Source organism: Lichenostomus cassidix, unplaced genomic scaffold (genome assembly GCF_008360975.1).
Source record: "Lichenostomus cassidix isolate B80296 unplaced genomic scaffold, HeHo_3.0 HiC_scaffold_33, whole genome shotgun sequence".
NCBI classification, from domain to species: domain Eukaryota; kingdom Metazoa; phylum Chordata; class Aves; order Passeriformes; family Meliphagidae; genus Lichenostomus; species Lichenostomus cassidix.
Genome location: NW_028147632.1, coordinates 1,444,119 through 1,469,920, shown reverse-complemented (window position 1 = coordinate 1,469,920; position 25,802 = coordinate 1,444,119). Strand labels below are relative to the sequence as shown.

The 25,802-nt window shown below is 57.4% G+C and overlaps 4 protein-coding genes and 1 pseudogene across 5 annotated transcripts in view; 2 read left to right on the top strand and 3 right to left on the bottom strand.

The window, feature by feature from the left end:
- Positions 1 to 6,747, top strand: part of LOC146421390 (uncharacterized) — a 43,414-nt gene extending 36,667 nt beyond the window's left edge. Inside the window, 5 exon segments of the mRNA XM_085047119.1 lie at positions 935 to 990; positions 5,255 to 5,325; positions 5,371 to 5,536; positions 6,109 to 6,215; positions 6,709 to 6,747. Of these exon segments, the coding sequence (XP_084903245.1) occupies positions 935 to 990; positions 5,255 to 5,325; positions 5,371 to 5,536; positions 6,109 to 6,215; positions 6,709 to 6,747 (439 nt within the window).
- LOC146421389 (uncharacterized) overlaps positions 1 to 9,357 on the top strand; it is a 53,696-nt gene extending 44,339 nt beyond the window's left edge. Inside the window, exon 2 of the mRNA XM_085047464.1 lies at positions 8,025 to 9,357. Coding sequence (XP_084903590.1) covers positions 8,052 to 8,876 — 825 coding nt within the window. The 5' untranslated portion in view covers positions 8,025 to 8,051 and the 3' untranslated portion in view covers positions 8,877 to 9,357. The remainder of the gene's footprint in view (positions 1 to 8,024) is intronic.
- LOC146421380 (uncharacterized) overlaps positions 1 to 25,802 on the bottom strand; it is a 162,934-nt gene that overhangs the window by 68,648 nt on the left and 68,484 nt on the right. The window lies entirely within an intron of this gene.
- Positions 1 to 25,802, bottom strand: part of LOC146421382 (uncharacterized) — a 167,982-nt pseudogene that overhangs the window by 85,442 nt on the left and 56,738 nt on the right. The gene's annotated exons all lie outside the window — the stretch shown is intronic.
- LOC146421384 (uncharacterized) overlaps positions 11,572 to 25,802 on the bottom strand; it is a 59,757-nt gene continuing 45,526 nt past the window's right edge. Inside the window, exons 2-3 of the mRNA XM_085047117.1 lie at positions 19,928 to 20,944; positions 11,572 to 12,569 (exon numbers count right to left, since the gene is read on the bottom strand). Coding sequence (XP_084903243.1) covers positions 11,805 to 12,569; positions 19,928 to 20,944 — 1,782 coding nt within the window. The 3' untranslated portion in view covers positions 11,572 to 11,804. The remainder of the gene's footprint in view (positions 12,570 to 19,927; positions 20,945 to 25,802) is intronic.

Sequence of the window (25,802 nt, the reverse complement as noted above, 5' to 3'; positions counted from 1 at the left end):
CTGGCATGGGGCCAGCGTCACCCCACTGCAATGTGCCATGGCCTCGTGTGGCCCTGTGCTCTGGAGCCAGCGCTGCTGTTGCTTTTTCCTTGCTGATGGTTTTCTCTTTTGCAGGAAAGGCTTGTGAAGTGCCCCCGCTGTCCCTGGCGTCCCCTGGGCGCCGGCAGCCACGTCCCTTGGCCTGCTCCCCCTGGGCCGTTGCAGGGCGGCTGGCGGAGGCTGGGAGCTGCCGTGGGGGCCGTGGGGCTGCCCCGGGGGCTGCGTGCCGAGGCGGGGCCGGGAGGTGCGGAGAACTTGGTCGCTGATTGCAGAGCAATGGCGCCTTGGGCCCGGGCCCGTTGCAGGGCTGTTCCTCATGTGCGGCTTTGGCCTCGGCCAGCCCGGGGGGCACTGAGAGCGCGGGGCTTGGGCTGTGCGCTGTGCAGAGCCCGCGCCTCGCTGCCCTTGGCTGGCTGTGCTGTCACTCGGGATTGTCCCAGCGCCATTGCTGCTCGCTGCCAGCGAGCGGGGACAAGGCCGGCGCCGGTGTCGCCCCCAGGCAGGCAGGCAGGCAGGCAGGGCTTTAGTGGGGCAGCAGCGGCGCCATGGTGGGAGCGTGTGTGCGGCCCGGGAGCGGCGGCAGCGGGCGGAGCCCGGGGAGGCGGCGGCGGAGCTCGAAGAGGCTGTCCCAGCGCAGGTGGGAGCCGCGCTGCCTTGTGCCGGGGCTCGGGGCTCGCTGCGGGCGGATGGAGGGGATGCAGGGGGCGGCAGGGGGGCTGTGGCGGCTTCCTTCTCCCGTCTCCCTCCCTCCCTCCCTCCCTCGCTGGCTGTGGCGCCGTGTTGCCGCTGGCCTGAGGCCGCTGAGGGAGCGGCTGCCCGCGGTCTCCTTGCCGCTGCTGCCTCGGCAGGAGGCGGTGCCGGAGCAGCGCTGGCTCGTCCCGCTCGCTGTCGGTAGCACAGAGGTGGCTGCGCTGTCGGCGGCAGTGTGCGGGAAAATCCGCGTGGCCAGAGGTTTGTGTGGCCGCAGGAGACAGAGGAGTCGTGTGAAAGTGTCTTTAGGGATGGACAGAGGGAGAGGCCGTGGGCCATTTGCCATGGGGCTGTAAAACGCAGCCTCCTTTCTATGCTCGTTTCCCCGGCTGCGTTTCATTGTCCCTTTGCCCTCTTGTCACCGTACCTGCGGGAAAAACAAAAACCTTTCAACACGATTTTTAATGTTAGAGAGTCAAGGCGTTACTTTATTATCTGAGCAGGATGTTGTTCTGGCCAGGATGTGCCACGGGAATCACCCCATATACACAGATCCCGGGTTTGTGGAGAGAATCGTTCTATGGCACATAAGTTTTGGAAGATTTTTTTAGGTATTTTTTACACTCTAAACTCATAGAAGGGATTTTGGTCATTCTTAATTGGTTCCATGTTGTTCATTTTCTAATCTATGGTTTCGTATTGGATCCAGATTGCTTCTCTTCTGATGCTAATTAGGTCTTCCTTCTTATCTCTCTTTAGCCAGACAAGGTGTCTCCAAACAGCCAGGGGTGAGGTTTGGGGCTGATGTTCGTTAATGGCTGCTGATGGCCTTTTGTCTTTTGGGCTCCTCCTAGTCTGTAGTTATGTTGAGCTCATCAGACCTCACCTGGCAGAACAAGGTCCTGGAAAAAAACTTAAAATTTCTTTTCCTTGGGTAAAAAACCAACCAACCAAACAAACCCCTTGACAAAATTTATAGGAAATATTTAAACTGATATATTTTCCAACACTCTGTCTGAGGTACTTGGAAGGTACAGACTTCCCGATCCGCCCACTGCCTGTGTCCCTTAACGTGCACCCCTAGTTTGTGTGACATTCGGTATTCGTGGCTCTGGGAAGTGTTTGTTCTGCTTGTGGAAGTTCAGGAATGGAGCAGGAGCTTGGCTGAGCAGCAGTCTGTATCAATTAGTAACAATTCCAATTCACAAATTGGTTGTGGGACCTGATAGGAATTCTTAGGATTCCCAGGGGCTGCTCCATGGTGTTGTAGGATTTGTTCTGGTGGCCGTTTTAATTTTTTAAAATATTTTTTGAGGTGCACCCTCCTGACCTTATTGAGCACTTTTGTGTAATTAAATCATTCTATATTTGGATTCCCAACTTATTTCCCTGAACTTTTGGTATCAAAAATCCCCAGTGGTTCATTACACTCTATAAATCATCCACAATGCTAGCACATGTTGGAGTGAGGAGAGACATGATTTTCCCCAACCTTTTTTAATGATGTTTCCCCAACATTTTCCCATTTGCTCTTTTTCTTTGCAGCTGAACCAGTTTGTGCTGCACAGTCAGATCTCCTCAGTCTGGGCTCTGCCCTGAGCTGTGCAAATTCCATCTGTGCAAGCAGGCAGAGCTCGGGCTGAGGGACAGAGGGAATTGGCCCAATTGCTCCCCCAGGCCACAAGGCCCTGGTCCATTGTCCAGCCTTTGCCCCAGCAGGGTTCATTTGCATTTCTAAAGCTCCTTCCTCTCGTGGCTGCCTGGAACCGAAGCTTCTCTGCCAGGGCAGCCATCGGGTGACTCACATGTGGCTCTGCCCCCCACAAGCTGCTTTGGGGTTTTGTTCTTCATCAATATTGTATTAATTAGCTGCAGGAGGAGGAGGAGGAGGTGGGATTTTGTAGAAGGAAGAGGAGGAGGAGGAGTGAGAGGAAGAGGAGTGTGAGGAAGAGTAGGGATAGAGGAGGAGGAGCAGGAAGAGGAGGCAGCCCAAGGTTCCAGCATTGCCTGTATCTGCAGCCCCCCACATGCAGCAGGGGACTGGGGAGGGGGATCCACGATTTTCACGGGGCCTAAATCATGATGTTTTTAAGGTTTATTGGGCTAAATGTTCATGCTTTGGGGTTTCTTTGGGAGTCAATCTTTATATCTTGAAGGGGCTTTTGGCTGAATCTTGATATTTTGGGAGTTTGGAGTCTGTTTCTTTATGTTTGTGGGATATTTGGGAATCTCGGTGGTTAGTGGTTTTTACAGCCACCAAACTGCCAGAGACTTGCAGAGCTGGAGCTGGGCAGGAGGAACCCCCAGGGCAAGGCGCTGAGCCCTTGTTTTTCCCCCAAAGCAGGATTTGTCATTGCCAAGGCGTGGCCGGATGGAGGAGGAGGAAAAGGCCCGGAGATGCAGCCGGAGCTCGGAGCTGGGGGAGAAGCCTGAGGGCAGAGAGAAAAAAGCTGCCAGGAGCTTCCTGAATGGAGGGAAAGGGGGGATGGGACCTTTAGAAGAGTTGAATTTGGTTTGATCCACCTGGAATTGGGTGTGATCCACCTGGAACTGGAATGGATTTACCTGAAATGGGGTTTTGTCGACCTGGAATTAGGTTGATTCATCCTGGAATTCGGTTGCATCCCACTGGAATTTGGTTTAATCGACCTGGAATTGGGTTGGATCCACCCGGAATTTGGTTGAATCTCTCAGGTATTTGGTTGGTTCATCCTGCAGTTGGGTTGGGTCCAGCTGGAACTGGGTTTGATCCATCTGGAATTCAGTTGGATTTACCTCAAATTGGGTTTGATCCACCTGGAATTGGATTGGATAAAGCTGGACTTTGGTTTAATCTGCCTGGAATTTGGTTTGATCCTCCTGGAATTGGGTTGGATCCACCTGGAACTGGATTGGATTCACCTGGAATTCCGTTGGATCAACCTGGAATTGGGTTAAATCCACCTGGAATTGGGTTGAATGCCCTTGGAATTCAGTTGGATTTACCTGGAATTGGGTTTGAGCCACCTGGAGTTGGATTTGATCCACCTGAGAGTGGGTTGGATTTACCTGGAATTTGGTATAATCTGCCTAGAACTGGATTTGATCCACCAGGAATTGGGTTGAGTCCACCTGGAATTGGGTTTGAATGGTGTTGGTGCTGCAGTAGAGGCTGGAATTGCCCCAGGATCCTCCTGGAATCGAGTCAGACACACCTGGAATTGGGCTGAATTCCCCTGGAAATGGATTTTTGGTTATATTCTGTCTGGATGATGGTGTGGGGCAATGGGAATGGGGAATTGTGGGGGGTGAGAGCATAAAAATCCTGGAAAATGGGGATTTCCCCCCAAAATCCTGGGAACAGAGGGGTTTGGGCAATGCCAGAGCCCCAAAATCCTGGGGAAAAGAGGAATTTGAGCATCCTGAGCCTTTCAGAATCCTGGGAAAAAGAGGATTTGGGAACTCCCAGTTCCCCAAATCCTCAATACAGGGGGATTGGGAACTCCTAGAGCCCAAAAATTGCGGGAACAGGGGGGTTTGGGAAATCCAAGAGCCCCAAAATCTCGGGTACAGGGGGGTTTGGGAACTGTCAGAACCCCAAAACCGTGGGAAAAGAGGAGTTTGTCCACTGCTGACCCCGAAAATTGAAAAATAAATGGGGAAAACCCTGAAAAAAGAGGAAGCTGGGCCAACGCCCCTCCCAGAAAAGTCCCCAAAAAGGGGGTTAAACCTTCTGAATCTCCCCGATCCCCTTTTCCATGGATCCAGGACACCCCAAATCCCAACGCCGCGGCTCCAGGACCCCCCAAAGCCCACCTTGGAGCCCCCAAAGGCCAGGCAGGGTCAGCGCCAGCAGCAGCAGCAGGCAGGGGCAGCTCCGTGCTCCATCCATGGCGCCTCGGGATGTGGCGACACTGGGAAGGGTCAGTGGTGGTCACCATAGTCCATCCTAGTGCCACCATGGTCACTCCCAGTCCCTCTTATCCCATTCCCAATGTATTCCCAGACATCCACCCTCTCTCCCTGTCCCTCCCAGTGCTCCCCAATCCACTCCCCTCTCTCCCAGTGTGCCCCCAGTCCCTCCCACTCCATTCCCAGTCCCTCCCAGTGCTAGCACAGTCACTCCCAGTCCCTCTAAAGCCAATCCCAGTTCATTCCCAGTCCACTCCCAGACCTCCATCCTCTCTCCCAGCGCCGTCCCAGTACGCCCTAATCCAATCCCCTCTATCCAAGTCCTTCCCCAGTCCCACTAATCGCAATTTCTGTACATTTCCAGTCCCTCCCACTGTATTGCAAGTGACTCCCAGTGCCTCCAACGTCCCTCCCAGTTTGTCTAATGCCAATCCCAGTCCATTCCCAGTGCACTCCCAGATTTCCATACTCCATTTCAGTGCCCTCACAGTGCCCCCAGTTCACACCCCTCTCTCCCAGTGCCCCCCCATTCCCTCCCCCTTCATTCCCAGTCCCTCCCAGTACCACACCACCCCTCCTAGCTCTCTCCCAGCGCCCCCCCAACTGATCCCAGTGTCTCCCCTCTCTCTCCCAGTGCCCCCCAGCGTGTCCATCTCGCTGGTGCCCTCGAGCTCCCAGCCCGAGCCCGGCCGCCTGCTGTGCTCCGTGATGGATTTCTACCCTGCGCAGGTGCAGGTGAGGTGGTTCCAGGGCCAGCAGGAGCTCTCGGAGCAAGTGATGACCACCGACCTGCTCCCCAACGGGGACTGGACCTACCAGCTGCTGGTGCTGCTGGAAACGCCCCCCCGGCGCGGGGTCACCTACACCTGCCAGGTGGAGCACGTCAGCCTGGAGCAGCCCCTGAGGCGGCACTGGGGTACGGCCAGAGCCCACAGCGCCGGGGGGAGCGGGGGAGGCACTGGGGGGGCTGGCAGGGGGATTGGGCTGTGCTGGGGGGAACTGGGAGGGAGGTAGAGAGAGGCTGGTTTCTAGTGGGAGAGGGGCTTGGGGGTGTGGGAGGGCTGGGAAGGGGTTGGAAGGATGTTGCGGAGGGTGGGATGAGGTTCTGGGGGTGCTGGTGGGAACTGGGAGGGAGTTGGAGTGAGGCTGGAGGGGCTGGAAGGAGATTGGGGATGGAAAAGCAAAGGTAGGAAGGAGGTTGGTTGTGCTGGGAAGAGACTGGGAGGGACCTTGGTGAGTCCTGGTGGGGCTGGGAAGGGACTGGGAGAGGGTTTGGGGGTCCTGGGGCGGTGGGGGGCAACTGGGAGGGGTTGTGGGGTGCTGAGAGGGACGGGAGGGGCTTTGGTGTGTCCTGGGGAGGCTGGGAATGGATCGGGAGGAGGTTTCAGGGACTCCTGGGTGGGCTGGGGGCGACTGGGAGGGTGCTTGGAGGGGCTTGGGGTGTCGCTGAGAGGTTTTTGGGGGTCCTGAGCCCTGCTGACCCCCCAGAGATGCCGCCGGACGCTGCCCGCAGCAAGATGCTGACGGGGATCGGGGGCTTCGTGTTGGGCTTCGTCTTCCTGGCGCTGGGGCTCGGCTTCTACCTGCGCAAGAAGGTGAGGGGGGGTCCCGGGGGTCGTGTCGCCCCTGCCCCGGAGCGGCTGTGCTCCCCCCGGGGCCCCCCAGCCCGGTGTCACCCCCTTTTCTCTGCCCACAGAGCTCCTGAGCCGCCGCCGGCCGCAGCCCCTCCCCGTGGCCTCGGGCCCGGCCGGGACCTCCCGCTCTGTCCCCGCGCTGATTTTGGGGGGTCGTGTGTCCCCCCAGCCCTGCTGTCACTCTGACCCCGCCCGGCTGCTCCCAGTGCTCCCAATAAAGCTTCCCAGTTGGCTCCGGTCGCGTTTCTTGGGGGGCACTGGGGAGGGACTTGGGGGGACCCCGCGGTGGGGCTGTGATTGGGGGGCAGACCTGACCCCGGGATGGATCGGGAATGGGGACACCCCTGTGTCCCCAAGTGTCACCGCGCTCTGGGGACCTTTGGGAGGCAGCTGAACCCCGACACGGCACACAGCGAACCCCAAAAAAGGCGCTGAGACCCCCTGAGCCCCCCAGAACCTCCAAACCCCAGAGAAAAATAGCCCCGAAAAATAGCCCCGCGAAAATGAGCCAATGGGAGAAGGCGCTGAGCGATTCTGATCCAATCCGAGCTCGCGGCGCTGATGACTCTCCAGTTCCCAGGCAGACCCGCAGCGCCCAGCGCTCCCCACCCCAACCCCACCTGCGCCCCCCCTCGCCCCCAGCGCTTCCCGCCAGCCCAATTTGGGGAGGGGGCGCGTGGGGGGCGCCCAGGCCTGGCCCGGAGCCCCGCGCTGCCCCAGCCCGACCTGCCCCGGCTCCATCCCGGCTCCTCCCGCGGCATGCGACGGCGTGGGGAAAAGGGGGGGAAAGGGTGGGCGCTGGGCTTGGGGGGAGGAGGAGAAGGGATGGAGGAGGAGGAGGAGGGATGAGGAAGGAGCGGGAGAAAGGCCGGAGATCCGAGGAGGAGGAGGAGGAAGGAGGAGGAAGGAGGAGGAGCCGCGGGAGGAAGGAGGCGGAAAGAGGAAGAGGAGGAGCAGGAAGAGGTTGGAGAGAGGAAGAGGAGGAGCAGCAGAAGCAGCGCGGAGCTCTTTGTCTGTCGCGGCCCCGGGAGCATCGGCGCCCCGCACGCCGCAGGTGAGGGGGAGGAGGAAGTCGCCCCAAATGTCTCGGGGGTCCCCGAGCGGCGTTTTTTCTGGGCGGGTGTTTGGAGCTCGCAGCTTCCGGGATTGAGCCGCAAATCTCGTTCAGGGTCGCTGGGAGGGTTTGATTGTGCGGAGGGAACGTTTGGATGTGGCGGAAGGGCAAAGCTGAGGCGGCAATGGGGCTTTGAGGGATATTTTGGGGGCTGCAGGTGGGCACGGCCCGGTGTCGGGGTGGGAGGGGGACATGGGGCATGGGGTCCGGCCGGGAGAGCGGTGGAGGGGAAGGGCGGGAGCCCCGGAGTGGGGTGAGCGGAGAGGGGCGATGGCGGAGCTGGGGGAGCCCCGGCAGGCTGGAGAGGGGGGAGCGTGGCTAAGGGGGAAGCCTGGGATCCCTGGAAGCGCGGAGCAGAGAATGAGGGGAGAAGGGACCCCTGGGACCCCCAAAGCCCCCGGATCATCCCTAAGCGGGACCCTGGAAAATAGGGAAGCCCGGGAGGCACGGGAGCCCCATGAGTGCAGGGAAGGGAGACCCTGAGGAGGCCAAAGTGCAAAGAGCAGAGAGGGGGAAATGCTGGGAGGGTTTTGAGGTGAATGGTGGTGGTTTGGAGTTTTTATGGACACAAACCCCTGGGAGAGTTGCAGAGCTGGAGCTGGGCAGGAGGAACCCCCAGGGCAAGGCGCTGAGCCCTTGTTTTTGCCCCAAAGCAGGATTTGTCATTGCCAAGGCGTGGCCAGATGGAGGAGGAGGAAAAGGCCCGGAGATGCAGCCGGAGCTCGGAGCTGGGGGAGAAGCCTGAGGGCAGAGAGAAGCCCCACAAGTGTGGGGAATGTGGGAAAAGCTTCAGGTGGAGATGTCAGCTGATCGTGCACCAGAGGATCCACACTGGGGAAAAGCCCTATGAGTGTGGGGAGTGTGGGAAGAGCTTCAGCCAGATGTGCAACCTGATGCGGCACCAGGTGATCCACACTGGGGAAAAGCCCTATGATTGCGAAGAATGTGGGAAGAGCTTCAGCGACAGCTCCTTGCTGATCAAGCACAAGAAAATCCACTCAGGAGGAAAGCCCTATGAGTGTGGGAAGTGTGGGAAAAGCTTCAGCCTGATGTCCAACCTGATGCGGCACCAGGTGATCCACACTGGGGAAAAGCCCTACGATTGCACAGAATGTGGGAAGAGCTTCAACCACAGCTCCAACCTGATCCAGCACAAGAAGATCCACACCGGGGAGAGGCCCTATGGGTGTCCCAAGTGTGGGAAGAGGTTTCAGACCAGCTCCCATCTCGTCCTCCATGAGCGCATTCACACCCAGGAGAGGCCCTTCCGCTGCCCTGACTGTGGGAAAGGCTTCAACCGAAACTGTCAGCTGATCATGCACCAGAGGATCCACACTGGGGAAAAGCCCTATGAGTGTGGGAAGTGTGGGAAAAGCTTCAGCCAGATGTCCACCCTGATGCGGCACCAGGTGATCCACACTGGGGAAAAGTCCTACGAGTGTCCCGAGTGTGGGAAGAGCTTCTCACAGAGGTCTGCCTTGACCCGCCACCAGAAGAGGCACAAGTGAAGGAAGGCCTTCTGAGTTAGGGTAAAATAGAAATTATTAATTTAAAAGAGCTGGAAGTTCGATAATAATAACTTTTGAACTGATTTAGAAGGCCAGAGATTGGATAATGATTTACTAAGATTTGCCTGCTGGAGGCAATTTGTGATTCGCTTAATGATTTTGTGCCTGCCTAGTATGGGGGAGGATAGAGAGAAGAGAGCCAAATAATTGAGAAAAACCACTGAGTGTAACTGAGCATCCCACCCTTGGACCCTGAACCGGTACAGGTGGGTTCTCAGGCTTGGACTTGGACCAAGAACCAAGGGAGCATGTGCAAGGGAGCAAGGTGAAGAGTTCATTTTGAGGAAGACTATTGATTACCTCATCATTAACCATTTGGGACCCTTGCCCACAATTAATCTGAGACACTGCGCTTGCGCGAGCATATTTAGATGAACTTTGAACTCATTATAATATGAATCGGGGATAGGTAATTAATATGTATAGGGGCTTTGTCTAACTTTATGCATAAGTAACCTGTAACCTGATGTAAACCTCCTGAAGTGCTGCTGAGGGTGTGCATGCCTTTGGGGGGGCTACCCCCCATGCACCCCAGCTGGAATAAACACATACCTACTTCATAACTATCTGAGTTGTGGAGTCAATTCCGTGCTTCAGTACAGACTGCTGCTCAGCCAAGCTCCTGCTCCATTCCTGAACTTCCACAAGCAGAACAAACACTTCCCAGAGCCACGAATACCGAATGTCACACAAACTAGGGGTGCATGTTAAGGGACACAGGCAGTGGGCGGATCGGGAAGTCTGTACCTTCCAAGTACCTCAGACAGTGTGTTGGAAATATACCAGTTTAAATATTTCCTATAAATTTTGTCAAGGGGTTTGTTTGTTTGGTTTTTTACCCAGGGAAAAGGAATTTTAAGATTTTTTTCCAAGACATTTTTCTGCCAGGTGAGGTCTGATGAGCTCAACATAACTACAGACTAGGAGGAGCCCAAAAGACAAAAGGCCATCAGCAGCCATTAACGAACATCAGCTCCAAACCTCACCCCTGGCTGTTTGGAGACACCTTGTCTGGCTAAAGAGAGATAAGAAGGAAGACCTAATTAATATCAGAAGAGAAGAAATCTGGATCCAATACGAAACCATATATTAGAAAATAAGCAACATGGAACCAAATAAGAATGACCAAAAACCCTGCTATGAGTTTTGACTGTAAAAAATACGTAAAAAATCTTCCAAAACTTATGTGCCATAGAACGATTCTCTCTACAAACCCGGGCTCTGGATGAGGTGATTCCCGTGGTACATCCTGGCCAGAACAACATCCTGCTCAGATAATAAAGTAACGCCTTGACTCTCTAACATTAAAAATCGTGTTGAAAGGTTTTTGTTTTTCCCGCAGGTACGGTGACAAGAGGGCAAAGGGACAATGAAACGCAGCCGGGGAAACGAGCATAGAAAGGAGGCTGCGTTTTACAGCCCCATGGCAAATGCCCCACGGCCTCTCCCTCTGTCCATCCCTAAAGTCACTTTCACACGACTCCTCTGTCTCCTGCGGCCACACAAACCTCTGGCCACGCGGATTTTCCCGCACACTGCCGCCGACAGCGCAGCCACCTCTGTGCTACCGACAGCGAGCGGGACGAGCCAGCGCTGCTCCGGCACCGCCTCCTGCCGAGGCAGCAGCGGCAAGGAGACCGCGGGCAGCCGCTCCCTCAGCGGCCTCAGGCCAGCGGCAACACGGCGCCACAGCCAGGGAGGGAGGGAGGGAGGGAGACGGGAGAAGGAAGCCGCCACAGCCCCCCTGCCGCCCCCTGCATCCCCTCCATCCGCCCGCAGCGAGCCCCGAGCCCCGGCACAAGGCAGCGCGGCTCCCACCTGCGCTGGGACAGCCTCTCCGAGCTCCGCCGCCGCCTCCCCGGGCTCCGCCCGCTGCCGCCGCTCCCGGGCCGCACACACGCTCCCACCATGGCGCCGCTGCTGCCCCACTAAAGCCCTGCCTGCCTGCCTGCCTGCCTGGGGGCGACACCGGCGCCGGCCTTGTCCCCGCTCGCTGGCACCGAGCAGCAATGGCGCTGGGACAATCCCGAGTGACAGCACAGCCAGCCAAGGGCAGCGAGGCGCGGGCTCTGCACAGCGCACAGCCCAAGCCCCGCGCTCTCAGTGCCCCCCGGGCTGGCCGAGGCCAAAGCCGCACATGAGGAACAGCCCTGCAACGGGCCCGGGCCCAAGGCGCCATTGCTCTGCAAACAGCGACCAAGTTCTCCGCACCTCCCGGCCCCGCCTCGGCACGCAGCCCCCGGGGCAGCCCCACGGCCCCCACGGCAGCTCCCAGCCTCCGCCAGCCGCCCTGCAACGGCCCAGGGGGAGCAGGCCAAGGGACGCGGCTGCCGGCGCCCAGGGGACGCCAGGGACAGCGGGGGCACTTCACAAGCCTTTCCTGCAAAAGAGAAAACCATCAGCAAGGAAAAAGCAACAGCAGCGCTGGCTCCAGAGCACAGGGCCACACGAGGCCATGGCACATTGCAGTGGGGTGACGCTGGCCCCATGCCAGGCACCCAGCAGAGCTGCTCTCTCACTGCCCTGCACAGCCGCCATGGGGAGAGAAAATTGAACCAAGGCTTCCTGAGTTGATAGAAGGACCTGGCTAAGAGATCCCTCATCCAACACCTTTGTGCACAAAACAGGCTCGCAATTGGATATGTGAATTGAATTTATTGCTAACAAACTCAGAAGAGGAGAAGAAGGAAAATTTGACCATTTAAAAAACCTTCTTCTCAAATTACAGGGATCACCTGGAATGGGGGTCACCAGGATTCTGCCCAATGGGGATCACTGGGGATCATCCACTGCAGATCTTCCCACTGGGGATGGAGTTGGAGCAGCAATGAAGCTCTTCCTGCACTCGGGACACTCGCAGGGCTTCCCTCACTGGTGCCTCCGTTGGTGCTGAGTCAAGTGAGAGCTCCTGGAGAAGCTCTTCCCACACTCAGGACACTCGTAGGGCTTTTCCCCACTGTGGATGCGCCGGTGGGTGATGAGGGTGGAGTTTTGCTTGAAGCCCTTCCCACAGTCAGGGCAGCGGAAGGGCCTCTCCTGGGTGTGAATGCGCTCATGGAGGAGGAGACCGCAGCTGGTGTGAAACCTCTTCCCACACTTCCCACACTCATAGGGCCTCTCCCCAGTGTGGATCTTCTTGTGCTTGATCAGGGCAGAGCTGTGGCTGAAGCTCTTCCCACATTCCGTGCAATCGTAGGGCTTTTCCCCAGTGTGGATCACCTGATGCTGCATCAGGCTGGACATCTGGCTGAAGCTCTTCCCACACTTCCCACACTCATACGGCTTTTCCCCAGTGTGGATCATCTGGTGTTTGATCAGGTTGGACATCCAGCTGAAGCTCTTCCCACACTTCCCACACTCATAGGGCTTTTCCCCAGTGTGGATCATCTGGTGTTTGATCAGGTTGGACATCCAGCTGAAGCTCTTCCCACACTTCCCACACTCATAGGGCTTTTCCCCTGTGTGGATCCTCTGGTGCATGATCAGCTCAGATCTCTTCCTGAAGCGTTTCCCACATTTCCCACACTTGTGGGGCTTCTCTCTGCCCTCAGGCTTCTCCCCCAGCTCCGAGCTCCGGCTGCATCTCCGGGCCTTTTCCTCCTCCTCCATCCAGCCTCGCCTTGGCAATGACAAATCCTGCTTTGGGGCAAAAACAAGGGCTCAGCGCCTTGCCCTGGGGGTTCCTCCTGCCCAGCTCCAGCTCTGCAACTCTCCAAGGGGTTTGTGGCCATAAAAACCCCAAACCACCACCATTCACCTCAAAACCCTTACAGCATTTCCCCCTCTCTGCTCTTTGCACTTTGGCCTCCTCAGGCTCTCCCTTCCCTGCACTCATGGGGCTCCCGTGCCTCCCGGGCTTCCCTATTTTCCAGGGTCCCGCTTAGGGATGATCCGGGGGCTTTGGGGGTCCCAGGGGTCCCTTCTCCCCTCATTCTCTGCTCCGCGCTTCCAGGGATCCCAGGCTTCCCCCTTAGCCACGCTCCCCCCTCTCCAGCCTGCCGGGGCTCCCCCAGCTCCGCCATCGCCCCTCTCCGCTCACCCCACTCCGGGGCTCCCGCCCTTCCCCTCCACCGCTCTCCCGGCCGGACCCCATGCCCCATGTCCCCCTCCCACCCCGACACCGGGCCGTGCCCACCTGCAGCCCCCAAAATATCCCCCAAAGCCCCACTGCCGCCTCAGCTTTGCCCTTCCGCCACATCCAAACGTTCCCCCCGCACAATCAAACCCTCCCAGCGACCCTGAACGAGATTTGGGGCTCAATCCCGGAAGCTGCGAGCTCCAAACACCCGCCCAGAAAAAACGCCGCTCGGGGACCCCCGAGACATTTGGGGCGACTTCCTCCTCCCCCTCACCTGCGGCGTGCGGGGCGCCGATGCTCCCGGGGCCGCGGCAGACAAAGAGCTGCGCGCGGCTTCTGCTGCTCCTCCTCTTCCTCTCTCCAACCTCTTCCGGTTCCTCCTCTTCCTCTTTCCTCCTTCCTCCTCCCGCCTCCTCCTGCTCGGATCTCCGGCCTTTCTGCCGCTCCTTCCTCATCCCTCCTCCTCCTCCTCCATCCCTTCTCCTCCTCCCCCCAAGCCCAGCGCCCACCCTTTCCCCCCCTTTTCCCCACGCCGTCGCATGCCGCGGGAGGAGCCGGGATGGAGCCGGGGCAGGTCGGGCTGGGGCAGCGCTGGGCTCCGGGCCAGGCCTGGGCGCCCCCCACGCGCCCCCTCCCCAAATTGGGCTGGCGGGAAGCGCTGGGGGCGAGGGGGGGGCGCAGGTGGGGTTGGGGTGGGGAGCGCTGGGCGCTGCGGGTCTGCCTGGGAACTGGAGAGTCATCAGCACCGCGAGCTCGGATTGGATCAGAATCGCTCAGCGCCTTCTCCCATTGGCTCATTTTCGCGGGGCTATTTTTCGGGGCTGTTTTTCTATGGGGTTTGGAGGTTCTGGGGGGCTCAGCGGGGTCTCAGCGCCTTTTTTGGGGTTCGCTGTGTGCCGTGTCGGGGTTCAGCTGCCTCCCAAGGCCCCCAGAGCGGGGTGACACTTGGGGACACACGGGGGTCCCCATTCCCGATCCATCCCGGGGTCAGGTCTGCCCCCCAGTCACAGCCCCACCGCGGGGTCCCCCCAAGTCCCTCCCCAGTGCCCCCCAAGGAACGCGACCGGAGCTAACTGGGAAGCTTTATTGGGAGCACTGGGAGCAGCCGGGCGGGGTCAGAGTGACAGCAGGGCTGGGGGGACACACGACCCCGTGTGACTGGAGTGTGAAGGATGTGCTGGAAGTCCACAGCACTTCAGCAACCAGGAATGAACTCAAAAGAACCCTCACGGGTGGCCTCTAGGAAGGGGACAGTGTCAGTCCAGGAGCACAGGGCTGGCAGGGTGTGGCTGTGTCCAGGGCTCTGGAAGAGACGTGGTGCTCTTCTGGGACTGACATGCCTGTGCCTGGGCAGTTCAGCCGTAGCTGTCTCCTGTCCCTGTCTGTGTCCCTTGTCCCTTGCTCTGTCCGCTGTCCCTGGCTGTGTCCCTTGTTCCTGGCTGTGTCCCCTGTCCCTGTCTGTGTCCCCTGTCCCTGTCTGTGTCCCCTGTCCCTGTCTGTGTCCCTTGTCCCTGGCTGTGTCCCCATCCCTTGTCTCTCCTGCTGCCAGCTCAGTGAGTGGCACACAGGCTGAGGGTCCCTCCTCTGTTCCCTGGGCGTCGGGTGGGAGATGTGAGGGCTGAGCCTGCTCAGGACAGCTCCATCCTCACGACGAACTGCTCTTTCCAGCTCCAGGCCAGAGGATCAGATCCCACCTCAAGTTTATCGTGGTGCTGGTTGTGCTCCTAGCCCTGGTTGTGGCTCTGGGGGTGTCCTTGGCTGCTGTGTCAGGTAAGGAAGGAGCAGCAGCCTCAGCCCAACCCCTCGGGGCACTGCTGGCTCACTGCTGCCTGAGGGGAGAATCCTCAGACATTCTTCTCCATTTCCCTCTGCAGGGAGAATACACAGAGAGACTCCAGTTACTCCAGTTAACCCTGCAGCTCGGGTGCTGCTGGCCTGTCCCCATGGCTGGGTTGGGTACAACGGGATCTGCTACTTCCTCTCGAGGCATCGTCTCTCCTGGGATCAGGCTAAGGCTCGGTGCTCCGAGCTCGAGGCTTCCCTGGCTGTGCTCACTGACAAGGAAATGGTGAGTGAGGGGTTTGGGGGCTTTGGGAAGGCCAAGGGGACCCTGGGGTGCTCCTGGGCTAGGAGTCCATTGTTTGCTCCTCTCTCCTTGCCAGGAGTTCCTGTTCCGCCTCAGCAGGAATGTTGATTACTGGCTCGGGCTGCACAGACAGGGCCAGCGGCTGCAGTGGGTGGGTGGCAGCAACTTCAACACCTCGTGAGTCCTGGGGGGCACAGGCAGAGCCTTGGGGGCACAGGCAGAGCTTTAGGGGCACAGGCAGAGCCTTGGGGGCACAGGCAGAGCCTGGGGGCACAGGCAGAGCCTGGGGGCACAGGCAGGGCCTTGGGGGCACAGGCAGAGCCTGGGGGGCACAGGCAGAGCTTTGGGGGCACAGGCAGAGCCTGGGGGCACAGGGGCACAATGTGTTCCCCTGAGGTTCCAGCACCTGCAGGGTTCCTGTGCTGGGCAATGCAGGGTGTGTGCACCTGGCTGAGAATTATCTCAGGAGTGCAATCTGTTCAAATGAGATGCAGTGTATCTGCAGCAGAGCCCAAACCCACCTCTAATGGAGAATGGAGGAAGGATATTTTCTGTGCTGGGCAGTCTCAGCTTCACCTCATCCCCCCAGCATGGGGATTTCCTTCCTCAGCTGCAGTGTCTGCCTTGCACTGATCCTCAGGGTCACATCACTGCCTGTTCTGCAGGAGATGAACCTGCAGGAAGAGGAGATGATGAGAAAACAGATGTGTGGCTGCCTGGGCTGAGCCTGGGGGTTCTTTTGTAATTCTGAAAGCTTCACAAAAGTCATGTTTCTCTTGCACTCTGTATGTTTACTAACCAGGTACATATATATTTGTATGTCCCTGTGGATTCAGCTGTGAAACCTTTGCTGCCTTATGACCTTGGCTGGGGTAAGGTTCTGATAATACCAAAGTCATGATTTGACCCCACAGGGGCCATTCCCTTAAGGGTTGGACTGCGTCCTTGTGGGTCCCTTCCAACTCAGAGCATTCGCTGAGAGGTCCTTGTGCGACCTCCATCAGTATTTATAGTGTAAATGTTGTTGTTGTTATTTCCTTCACTACTTTATTACTTTTGTAATAAATGCTAATCAAGGCTGTGCTGTCCCTCGTGTCCCCTCAGCACCTGCAGCCCTGTCCCTTGCCCTGCTGCCCCTGCCCCGGGGGCTTCAGCCGAGCCAGAGCCTCTTCCCAGTGCTCCCAGTGCTCCCAGTCTGCCCGTGCAGCCTCCAGCAGCCAGCGAGGCCTTCAGCTGGGCCGGCAGAGAGGAGCTGCTGGAGCTCCCAAATCAGTTGGGTTCCGTTTGTCCTTCCCAGCCTGGGGAACAACGATTCGGGAGTTTTCTGCCCAAACGCTGTCCGTTCCTCCGCACAGCCCAGGGGGTTTGGGGAGATTTTGGCTTTTTGGGGGAAATCAAAGCGATGTGGGGCTGAGGGAGATCGTCCCTCAGAGCCTCTCTGACCAATCAGAGCCCGAGAACGAGGAGTGGCGGGAGATTTGGCCAATCGAAGCTAGGGCGGGCTTTCGAATCGGCGAATCAGCCAATGAGCTCTAGGGGCGGGCTTCGGGCGGGAAAATCAGCCAATGGGAGCGAGGGGCGGGCTTTGCACGGTAGGCGGAGTTTCCCTGAGGGAAGCGGCGCTCCGCGGATCTTCCTTCCAAATGTCTGTTCGCAATGGCTCCGGAAAGTCCCGGGCCGGGCAGGAGGCCAGGGAACCGCTGTGGGTGAGTCCGGGATGGAGCAGAGAGCTCCCTGCAGCCCCGGCAGGAGCCCAGAGGGTGGAGCAGGAGATGCGTGAGAGAGGCCGTGGGAAGCCCCCGCAGAACCTCGGGATTTTTGGGCCTGTGGGGATCCTCGGCTGAGCAGCCTTTTCTGAGGGGTTGTGTCCCCTGGCAGAGACCCCAGGCTGGAGCAGGACAGGGATTCCTCTCTGTGACCATGATACCAAAATCAGCCAGAAAACGAGCTTTCTAGCAATGCTTCTAATTTGAAGCATTTGAAAGCAGCCATTCTTTATCAGTGCTGAACAAACCCCGAGGATCTAGTCTTTAATCTGATGTGTGGGGTAAAACTTCCGAATGGGGTATTTGTTCCACGCGGATCACACATATTCATTACTAAACACTTCCTGGCTAATTCATAAACCTTTCCTCGTGCTCCTTTCCATCCATCCACCTCCTGCTCAGAGTCCTTTTGTGGTCCTGGAGGGACATCTAAAGGAGTTTCTGGTGATTGCACTCACTGATGTTTGGAGGAAAGCTCAGCTTTCCTCGAAATTGCTTCTCGTTGCATAACTTGCCCAACCTCACTGTAATTCTCTTTCTCTGTTCCTGCCCTGATTTCATCTATGTTTATCATCCTGTTTGCACACCTTTATCCCCTTTTATCTCTCTGCTCGCTAATCTTTAAGCTCTATCCAGCACCTTTAGGGGAACTGAAAATTCCTATTGTCTGTTCTTGATCAAGTCTCCACTTTTTGTGTGATTCTGTGTCTTTTTGGAGCAGTCCCAGCCCAAAGTGTCACAGGGACTCTGCCGTGGGATGATGACACACCCAGAGCAGACAGATGTTGCAATTACAGTGTATCCAAGTTCAATTACAATATAACCATATTCAATTACAATGTATCTAACATCACTCCAAACCTGCCCAATGTCGATTACAATATACCCGAAACCAGTTTTTAAAAAATGTATCCAATTGCAGATACAAAGTTATTCCTTCTTCATTTTGGAGCAAATCCCTGTCCCAGAACCTGTCTGGAATTTAACACTTTTCACAGTTCACTGACAGTCTCTGGCACCATGTCGAATGGTGGTTTAATAACTGGCAGAGTGATCTGTGAAACAAAAATGTGTGCTCCTCCTCTCTGCGGCTGTTTTTGGCCCTGGGAGCCAAGTAATTTCATCATTTTCATCCTGTTTGGTTCTCTGCTGTGCTCTGCAGTGCAGAACGGAAACTTCAGCTGGTTTTGCTCTTCCTGTAGTCTTAGATCAACATGAACTCTGCTGGTAACAAAGCTCTCACTGCTCACAGTGCACTAAGGCAAACCACACTTACAATCCCTGCAGATCTTTACTGTTCTTTCCCTCAGTTGCAATGTCCATGTTAAAGCAACCATTTAGTCCTTCTGTGCTGAAACAACTCATGGCAGAGCAGAGCATTAGATTAAATAACCTCATTCAGGGTGGTCAGTGCAAATCCTGCAATGCATTTTCTGTTGAAAAAAAAAAAAAGTTATTTCTTTCTGTGTTGTTTCCAGTCTGGGTTCTCAGTCAGGCTTGCCTTTAAACATAGCTGGGCTAGAATAAACTTCTTGTGATTGTCTGGAGTGTTTCTAATTTTGGAGCCCAACAGAAGCCCAGCAGGATTTTGAATTTCAAAGGTGATTTCCTGTCCCACTGTACAACAGGACTGAGCTCAGTCAGTGGCTCCTCTGGTGTCTCAAACCCTTCTGTCCCACGTGTGTCCCACAGAGCTCAGGCTCTGTCCCACAGTGAATTTTGGGATCCTGATTTAGCAGCTCCATGGCTGTGACTCCTCACTAGCAGCTGGGCCATCCTTGGCTCACATCACTGATCTGTTCAGGAAAATTGGCAGTGACTCCTCCCTGAGCCACTGGGAATTGTGGTGGAACACCTTGGGAAAGATTTTGGCTCTCAGAAGTGAATAATTCAAAAGATCCCTGGGACCTGCCAAGCCCAGAGCCAGAATTACCAGTGTTTCCTTTTGTTTTTGGAGCACAGCCCGAGTATAATCAGCCCAAACAACAAAATCTTTACGGGTAAATCCGATGTAAATCCAACCCAATTCCAGGTAAATCAAACTGAATTCCAGATTGATCCAACCCAGCTCCAGGTGAGTCAAAACAAATTCCAGGGGAGTCAAACCCAATTCCAGGTCGAGTCAACCCCATTCCAGGTAAACCAAATCCAGTTCCAGGTGGATCAAACCAAATTCCAGGTAAATCCAACCCAATTCCCAGTCAATCCAATCCAGTTCCAGGAGGATCAAACCCAATTCCAGGGGTGTCAAACCCAATTCAACTCTTTTAAATGTCCCATCGCCCCTTTCCCTCCATTCAGGAAGCTCCTGACAGCTTTTCTCTGGGAGAAATCCCTGAATTTGTGGATTTTTGGGTGCAGTTTTGGACGGGGAAAGCTCTGCCTGCCTTTCCCCTCCCTGTCTGTGTCCCCAACGTCCCACCATGGCTGTGTCCCCAGTGTCCGATGCATGTCTCACCTCAATATCTTCATTTTTACCCCAAATTCAGGTGTTTAGAAAGGCTGAAATGAAAACAAGACCAAACCCGAAAGAAAAGGATTTACATGTCTGTGCCCGCTGAGGATCCATGTGGTTGGGTGGAAGGGAAGAACATTTTTGGACGTTTCCACCCCAAAATCCTGCTCTTTGCCCCAATTCAGAACCATTTGGCTGTGGAAGATGCCACTGGGTGAGAGAAAATCAGAATCATGGAATCCCTGAGGTTGCAAAAGACCTCCAAGGCCATCCAGTGTTGCCTCATGCCAAGAGATGATATAACTGAACACAAAAGGTGAGATTTTCTGGGGTGGAAAGTCAACAAATCCGCTCTCCCCAGGGGATTTCTGATGTCCCCAGGAATTCCCATGGACATTCCTGGCCCTGCCTTCACGGGGAGCCAGGAGGGTGTGGAGCCACCAGCCAGGTGTCTTTGCCACACGGATCAGCAGCAGCACGGATCACCAGGGCTCTGCACAGCTGGGGTCACTGGGGATCATCCACTGCAGATCTTCCCACTGGGGATGGAGTTGGAGCAGCAATGAAGCTCTTCCTGGACTCGGGACAATCGTAGGGCTTCTCTCACTGGTGCCTCCGTTGGTGCCGAGTCAAGTGAGAGCTCCTGGAGAAGCTCTTCCCACACTCAGGACACTCGTAGGGCTTTTCCCCAGTGTGGATGCGCCGGTGGGTGATGAGGTTGGAGTTTTGCTTGAAGTCCTTCCCGCAGTCAGGGCAGCGGAAGGGCCTCTCCTGGGTGTGAATGCGCTCATGGACGAGGAGACTGCAGCTGGTGTGAAACCTCTTCCCACACGTGGGACACCCATAGGGCCTCTCCCCGGTGTGGATCTTCTTGTGCCGGATCAGGCTGGGGCTGTGGCTGAAGCTCTTCCCACATTCCGTGCAATCGTAGGGCTTTTCCCCAGTGTGGATCACCTGGTGCTGCATCAGGTTGGACATCTGGCTGAAGCTCTTCCCACATTTTCCACATTCATAGGGTTTTTCCCCAGTGTGGATCCTGCGGTGCACGTTGAGCTCAGTTTTCGATCCAATGCTCTTCCCACACTCCCCACAGTCGTAGGGCTTTTCCCCAGTGTGGATGCGCCGGTGGGTGATGAGGTGGGAGTTTTGCTTGAAGTCCTTCCCACAGTCAGGGCAGCGGAAGGGCCTCTCCTGGGTGTGAATGCGCTCATGGCGGAGGAGACTGGAGCTGGTGTGAAACCTCTTCCCACACTTCCCACACTCATAGGGCCTCTCCCCAGTATGGATCTTCTTGTGCTGCATCAGGGTGGAGCTCTGGCCGAAGCTCTTCCCACATTCCTCACAATCGTAGGGCTTTTCCCCAGTGTGGATCCTCTGGTGCTGCACCAGGTGTGACATCAGGCTGAAGCTCTTCCCACACTCCCCACACTCATAGGGCTTTTCCCCAGTGTGGATCCTCTGGTGACAGATCAGCTGAGATCTCCACCCGAAGCTTTTCCCACATTCCCCACACTTGTGGGGCTTCTCTCTGCCCTCAGGCTTCTCCCCCAGCTCCGAGCTCCGGCTGCATCTCTGGGCCTTTTCCTCCTCCTCCATCCGGCCACGCCTTGGCAATGACAAATCCTGCTTTGGGGGAAAAACAAGGGCTCAGCGCCTTGCCCTGGGGGTTCCTCCTGCCCAGCTCCAGCTCTGCAACTCTCCCAGGGGTTTGTGACCATAAAAACCCCAAACCACCACCATTCACCTCAAAACCCTAACAGCATTTCCCCCTCTCTGCTCTTTGCACTTTGGCCTCCTCAGGCTCTCCCTTCCCTGCACTCATGGGGCTCCCGTGGCTCCCGGGCTTCCCTATTTTCCAGGGTCCCGCTTAGGGATGATCCGGGGGCTTTGGGGGTCCCAGGGGTCCCTTCTCCCCTCATTCTCTGCTCCGCGCTTCCAGGGATCCCAGGCTTCCCCCTTAGCCACGCTCCCCCCTCTCCAGCCTGCCGGGGCTCCCCCAGCTCCGCCATCGCCCCTCTCCGCTCACCCCACTCCGGGGCTCCCGCCCTTCCCCTCCACCGCTCTCCCGGCCGGACCCCATGCCCCATGTCCCCCTCCCACCCCGACACCGGGCCGTGCCCACCTGCAGCCCCCAAAATATCCCCCAAAGCCCCACTGCCGCCTCAGCTTTGCCCTTCCGCCACATCCAAACGTTCCCCCCGCACAATCAAACCCTCCCAGCGACCCTTCACGAGATTTGGGGCTCAATCCCGCAAGCTGCGAGCTCCAAACACCCGCCCAGAAAAAACGCCGCTCGGGGACCCCCGAGACATTTGGGGCGACTTCCTCCTCCCCCTCACCTGCGGCGTGCGGGGCGCCGATGCTCCCGGGGCCGCGGCAGACAAAGAGCTCCGCGCTGCTTCTGCTGCTCCTCCTCTTCCTCTCTCCAACCTCTTCCTGCTCCTCCTCTTCCTCTCTCCAACCTCTTCCTGCTCCTCCTCTTCCTCTCACCTCTCTTCCTGCTCCTCCTCTTCCTCTCTTCTCCTTCCTCCTCCCGCGGCTCCTCCTCCTTCCTCCTCCCGCCTCCTCCTCCTGCTCGGATCTCCGGCCTTTCTGCCGCTCCTTCCTCATCCCTCCTCCTCCTCCTCCATCCCTTCTCCTCCTCCCCCCAAGCCCAGCGCCCACCCTTTCCCCCCCTTTTCCCCACGCCGTCGCATGCCGCGGGAGGAGCCGGGATGGAGCCGGGGCAGGTCGGGCTGGGGCAGCGCTGGGCTCCGGGCCAGGCCTGGGCGCCCCCCACGCGCCCCCTCCCCAAATTGGGCTGGCGGGAAGCGCTGGGGGCGAGGGGGGGGCGCAGGTGGGGTTGGGGTGGGGAGCGCTGGGCGCTGCGGGTCTGCCTGGGAACTGGAGAGTCATCAGCGCCGCGAGCTCGGATTGGAGAATGCCCGCAGGAGACAGGAGAGTCGTGTAAAAGTGACTTTATGGATGGACAGGGGGAGAGGCCGTGGGGCATTTGCCATTGGTCTGTAAAACGCAGCCTCCTTTCTATGCTCGTTTCCCGGCCGCATCTCCCTGTCCCTTTGCCGTCTGGCTGAGGTACTTGGAAGGTACAGACTTCCCGATCCGCCCACTGCCTGTGTCCCTTAACATGCACCCCTAGTTTGTGTGACATTCGGTATTCGTGGCTCTGGGAAGTGTTTGTTCTGCTTGTGGAAGTTCAGGAATGGAGCAGGAGCTTGGCTGAGCAGCAGTCTGTATCAATTAGTAACAATTCAAATTCACAGTGGGTTCTGGGACCTGATAGGAATTCTTAGGATTCCCAGGCGCTGCTCCATTGTGTAAGATTTGTTCTGGTGGCCGTTCATGTTTTTTTAAACATTTTTGGTGTGCTCCCTCCTGACCTTATTGAGCAGTTTTGTGTAATTTAATCACCCAATCTTTGGATCTCAGACTGGTTTCCCTGAACTTGCAGTAGCAAAAATCCCCAGTGGTTTATTACACTCTATAGATCATCCACAATGCTAGCACATGTTGGAGTGAGGAGAGAGATGACTTCCCCCAATTTTTTTAGTGAAGTTTTCCCAACATTTTCCCACTTGCTGTTGTTCTTTGCAGATGAACCAATTTGTCCTGCTGTCAGGGTTTGACCCTGACTAAACGCCAGCACCCCTGCTCTCTCCTGCTGCACACGTGCTAGAGGAGGGGAAAGAACAAAACTGTAAAAACACACACCAAATTCATGAGTAAAGGGAGATAGGGCACTGGTAGGAGGACCCACGGAAGAAAGGGCAGACAGGCTTTAAACTTAAAGTTGGAAAATGATTTAATTACTTAACAGAGTTGGAGGATATATGAGAGGTAAAAATAAGCTTTTCGTACACCATTTGTTCACTCACCACCTCCCTCTTCAGCCCCCTTCCCTCTTTCCAAACCCACAGCACGGGCAGGCGGCAGGGTGAGGGGTTTGTTCTCTGCTCAGTCCATCAGGGAGAAGGGTCTTCTGCTTAGCCACGGGGTCCCTCCCACGAGAGACAGTCCTCTGGGAACTTCTTTGGCGTGGCTCTGATCTCACGAGCAACATCTCGCCCGAATTCTGCTGCAACGTGAGTCCTCTTGTCCATAAGGTGCAGACTCTGCCGAGCCGAGGCCAGGCTGCTTCCATGCCAGGAGCAAGGCCTTTCTCTCCCTTGCAAGGCCTTTTGCAGTTTTAACTGTTTAGATGAGACTCTCTCTGGATCACAGCTTCCTCCAGACATCCACCTGCTCCTTTGGCGTGGGCTGTGGGTGGATTTCTGCACCCCTGTGGACTCCATGGGCTGCAGGGGAACCTCCTGCTCCCCCCACGGCCTTCAGCACGGCTAGCAGAGGGTTTTCAGCTGCGGCGACTGGAGCACCTCCTCCCCACCTTCTCCACTCACCTTGGTGTCTCCATGTTGTTCTCCCTTCATATGTTTTTACCCTTTCCTCCTCAAATTAAAAGCAGTGCGTTCCTACTTTTGTTTTGATTTTTTCTTAAATATGTATTCACAGAGGCAGAACTAGCACCTCTAATTGGCCCAAACCTGGCCAGCAGTATGTCCATCACCTTCAGAACCATCAGAGATTGACTGCTGGATTTGATGTAAAAACTTCCAGAGCTTTCACTCAGGACACACAGGAGCCATCTTTGTGCCACTCCCAACCCCTTAGACACCTCCCCAGGCCTAGCACAACAGGTTCTGAGGGGTCCAAATTTCTCCTAGATGTCAAAAAATACTTTACTGATATTCTGGGCCAATCAAAACCACAACTCCCCTCTGGCCAGTCCCTTCCCAGTCCCTCCCAGTGCCACCCAGTCCCTCTAATCCCATTCCTAGTCCATTCCCAGTCCTCCACCATCACCCTCAGTGCCCTCCCAGTGCCCTCCAACCTACTCCCCTCTCTCCCAGTCCCTCTAATCCCTGCGAGTCACTTCCAGTGCCACCACAGTGTATTCCAGTCCCTATAATCCCAACCCCATGCCATTCCCAGTCCATTCCCACACCTCCACCCTCTCTCCTAGTGCCCCCCAAGTCCCTACCACTCGACACCAAGTCCTCCCCATTCCCTCCCACTCCTTTCCCAGTCCCTCCCGGTCCATAAACAATCCCTCCCAATGCCACACCACCCCTCCCAGCTCTCTCCCAGCGCCCCCCAGCTGATCCCAGTGTCTCCCCTCTCTCTCCCAGTGCCCCCCAGCGTGTCCATCTCGCTGGTGCCCTCGAGCTCCCAGCCCGAGCCCGGCCGCCTGCTGTGCTCCGTGATGGATTTCTACCCTGCGCAGGTGCAGGTGAGGTGGTTCCAGGGCCAGCAGGAGCTCTTGGAGCAAGTGATGACCACCGACCTGCTCCCCAACGGGGACTGGACCTACCAGCTGCTGGTGCTGCTGGAAACGCCCCCCCGGCGCGGGGTCACCTACACCTGCCAGGGGGAGCACGTCAGCCTGGAGCAGCCCCTGAGGCGGCACTGGGGTACGGCCAGAGCCCACAGCGCCGGGGGGAGCGGGGGAGGCACTGGGGGGGCTGGCAGGGGGATTGGGCTGTGCTGGGGGGAACTGGGAGGGAGGTGGAGAAAGGCTGGTTTATACTGGGAGAGGGGCTTGGGGGTGTGGGAGGGCTGGGAAGGGGTCGGAAGGATGTTGGGGAGGGTGGGATGAGGTTCTGGGAGTGCTGGTGGGCACTGGAAGGGAGTTTGGGGGTGCTGGGGGGAACTGGGAGGGAGTTTGGGGGTGCTGGGGGGAACTGGGAGGGAGCTGGAGTGAGGCTGGAGGGGCTGGAAGGAGATTGGGGATGGAAAAGCAAAGGTTGGAATGAGGTTGGTTGTGCTGGGAAGAGACTGGGAGGGACCTTGGTGAGTCCTGCTGGGGCTGGGAAGGGACTGGGAGAGGGTTTGGGGGTCCTGGGGCGGTGGGGGGCAACTGGGAGGGGTTGTGGGGTGCTGAGAGGGACAGGAGGGGCTTTGGTGTGTCCTGGGGAGGCTGGGAATGGATCGGGAGGAGGTTTCAGGGGCTCCTGGGTGGGCTGGGGGCGACTGGGAGGGTGCTTGGAGGGGCTTGGGGTGTCGCTGAGAGGTTTCTGGGGGTCCTGAGCCCTGCTGACCCCCCAGAGATGCAGCCGGACGCTGCCCGCAGCAAGATGCTGACGGGGATCGGGGGCTTCGTGTTGGGCTTCGTCTTCCTGGCGCTGGGGCTCGGCTTCTACCTGCGCAAGAAGGTGAGGGGGGGTCCCGGGGGTCGTGTTGCCCCTGCCCCGGAGCGGCTGTGCTCCCCCCGGGGCCCCCCAGCCCGGTGTCACCCCCTTTTCTCTGCCCACAGAGCTCCTGAGCCGCCGCCGGCCGCAGGCCCCTCCCCGTGGCCTCGGGCCCGGCCGGGACCCCCCGCTCTGTCCCCGCGCTGATTTTGGGGGGTCGTGTGTCCCCCCAGCCCTGCTGTCACTCTGACCCCGCCCGGCTGCTCCCAGTGCTCCCAGTAAAGCTTCCCAGTTGG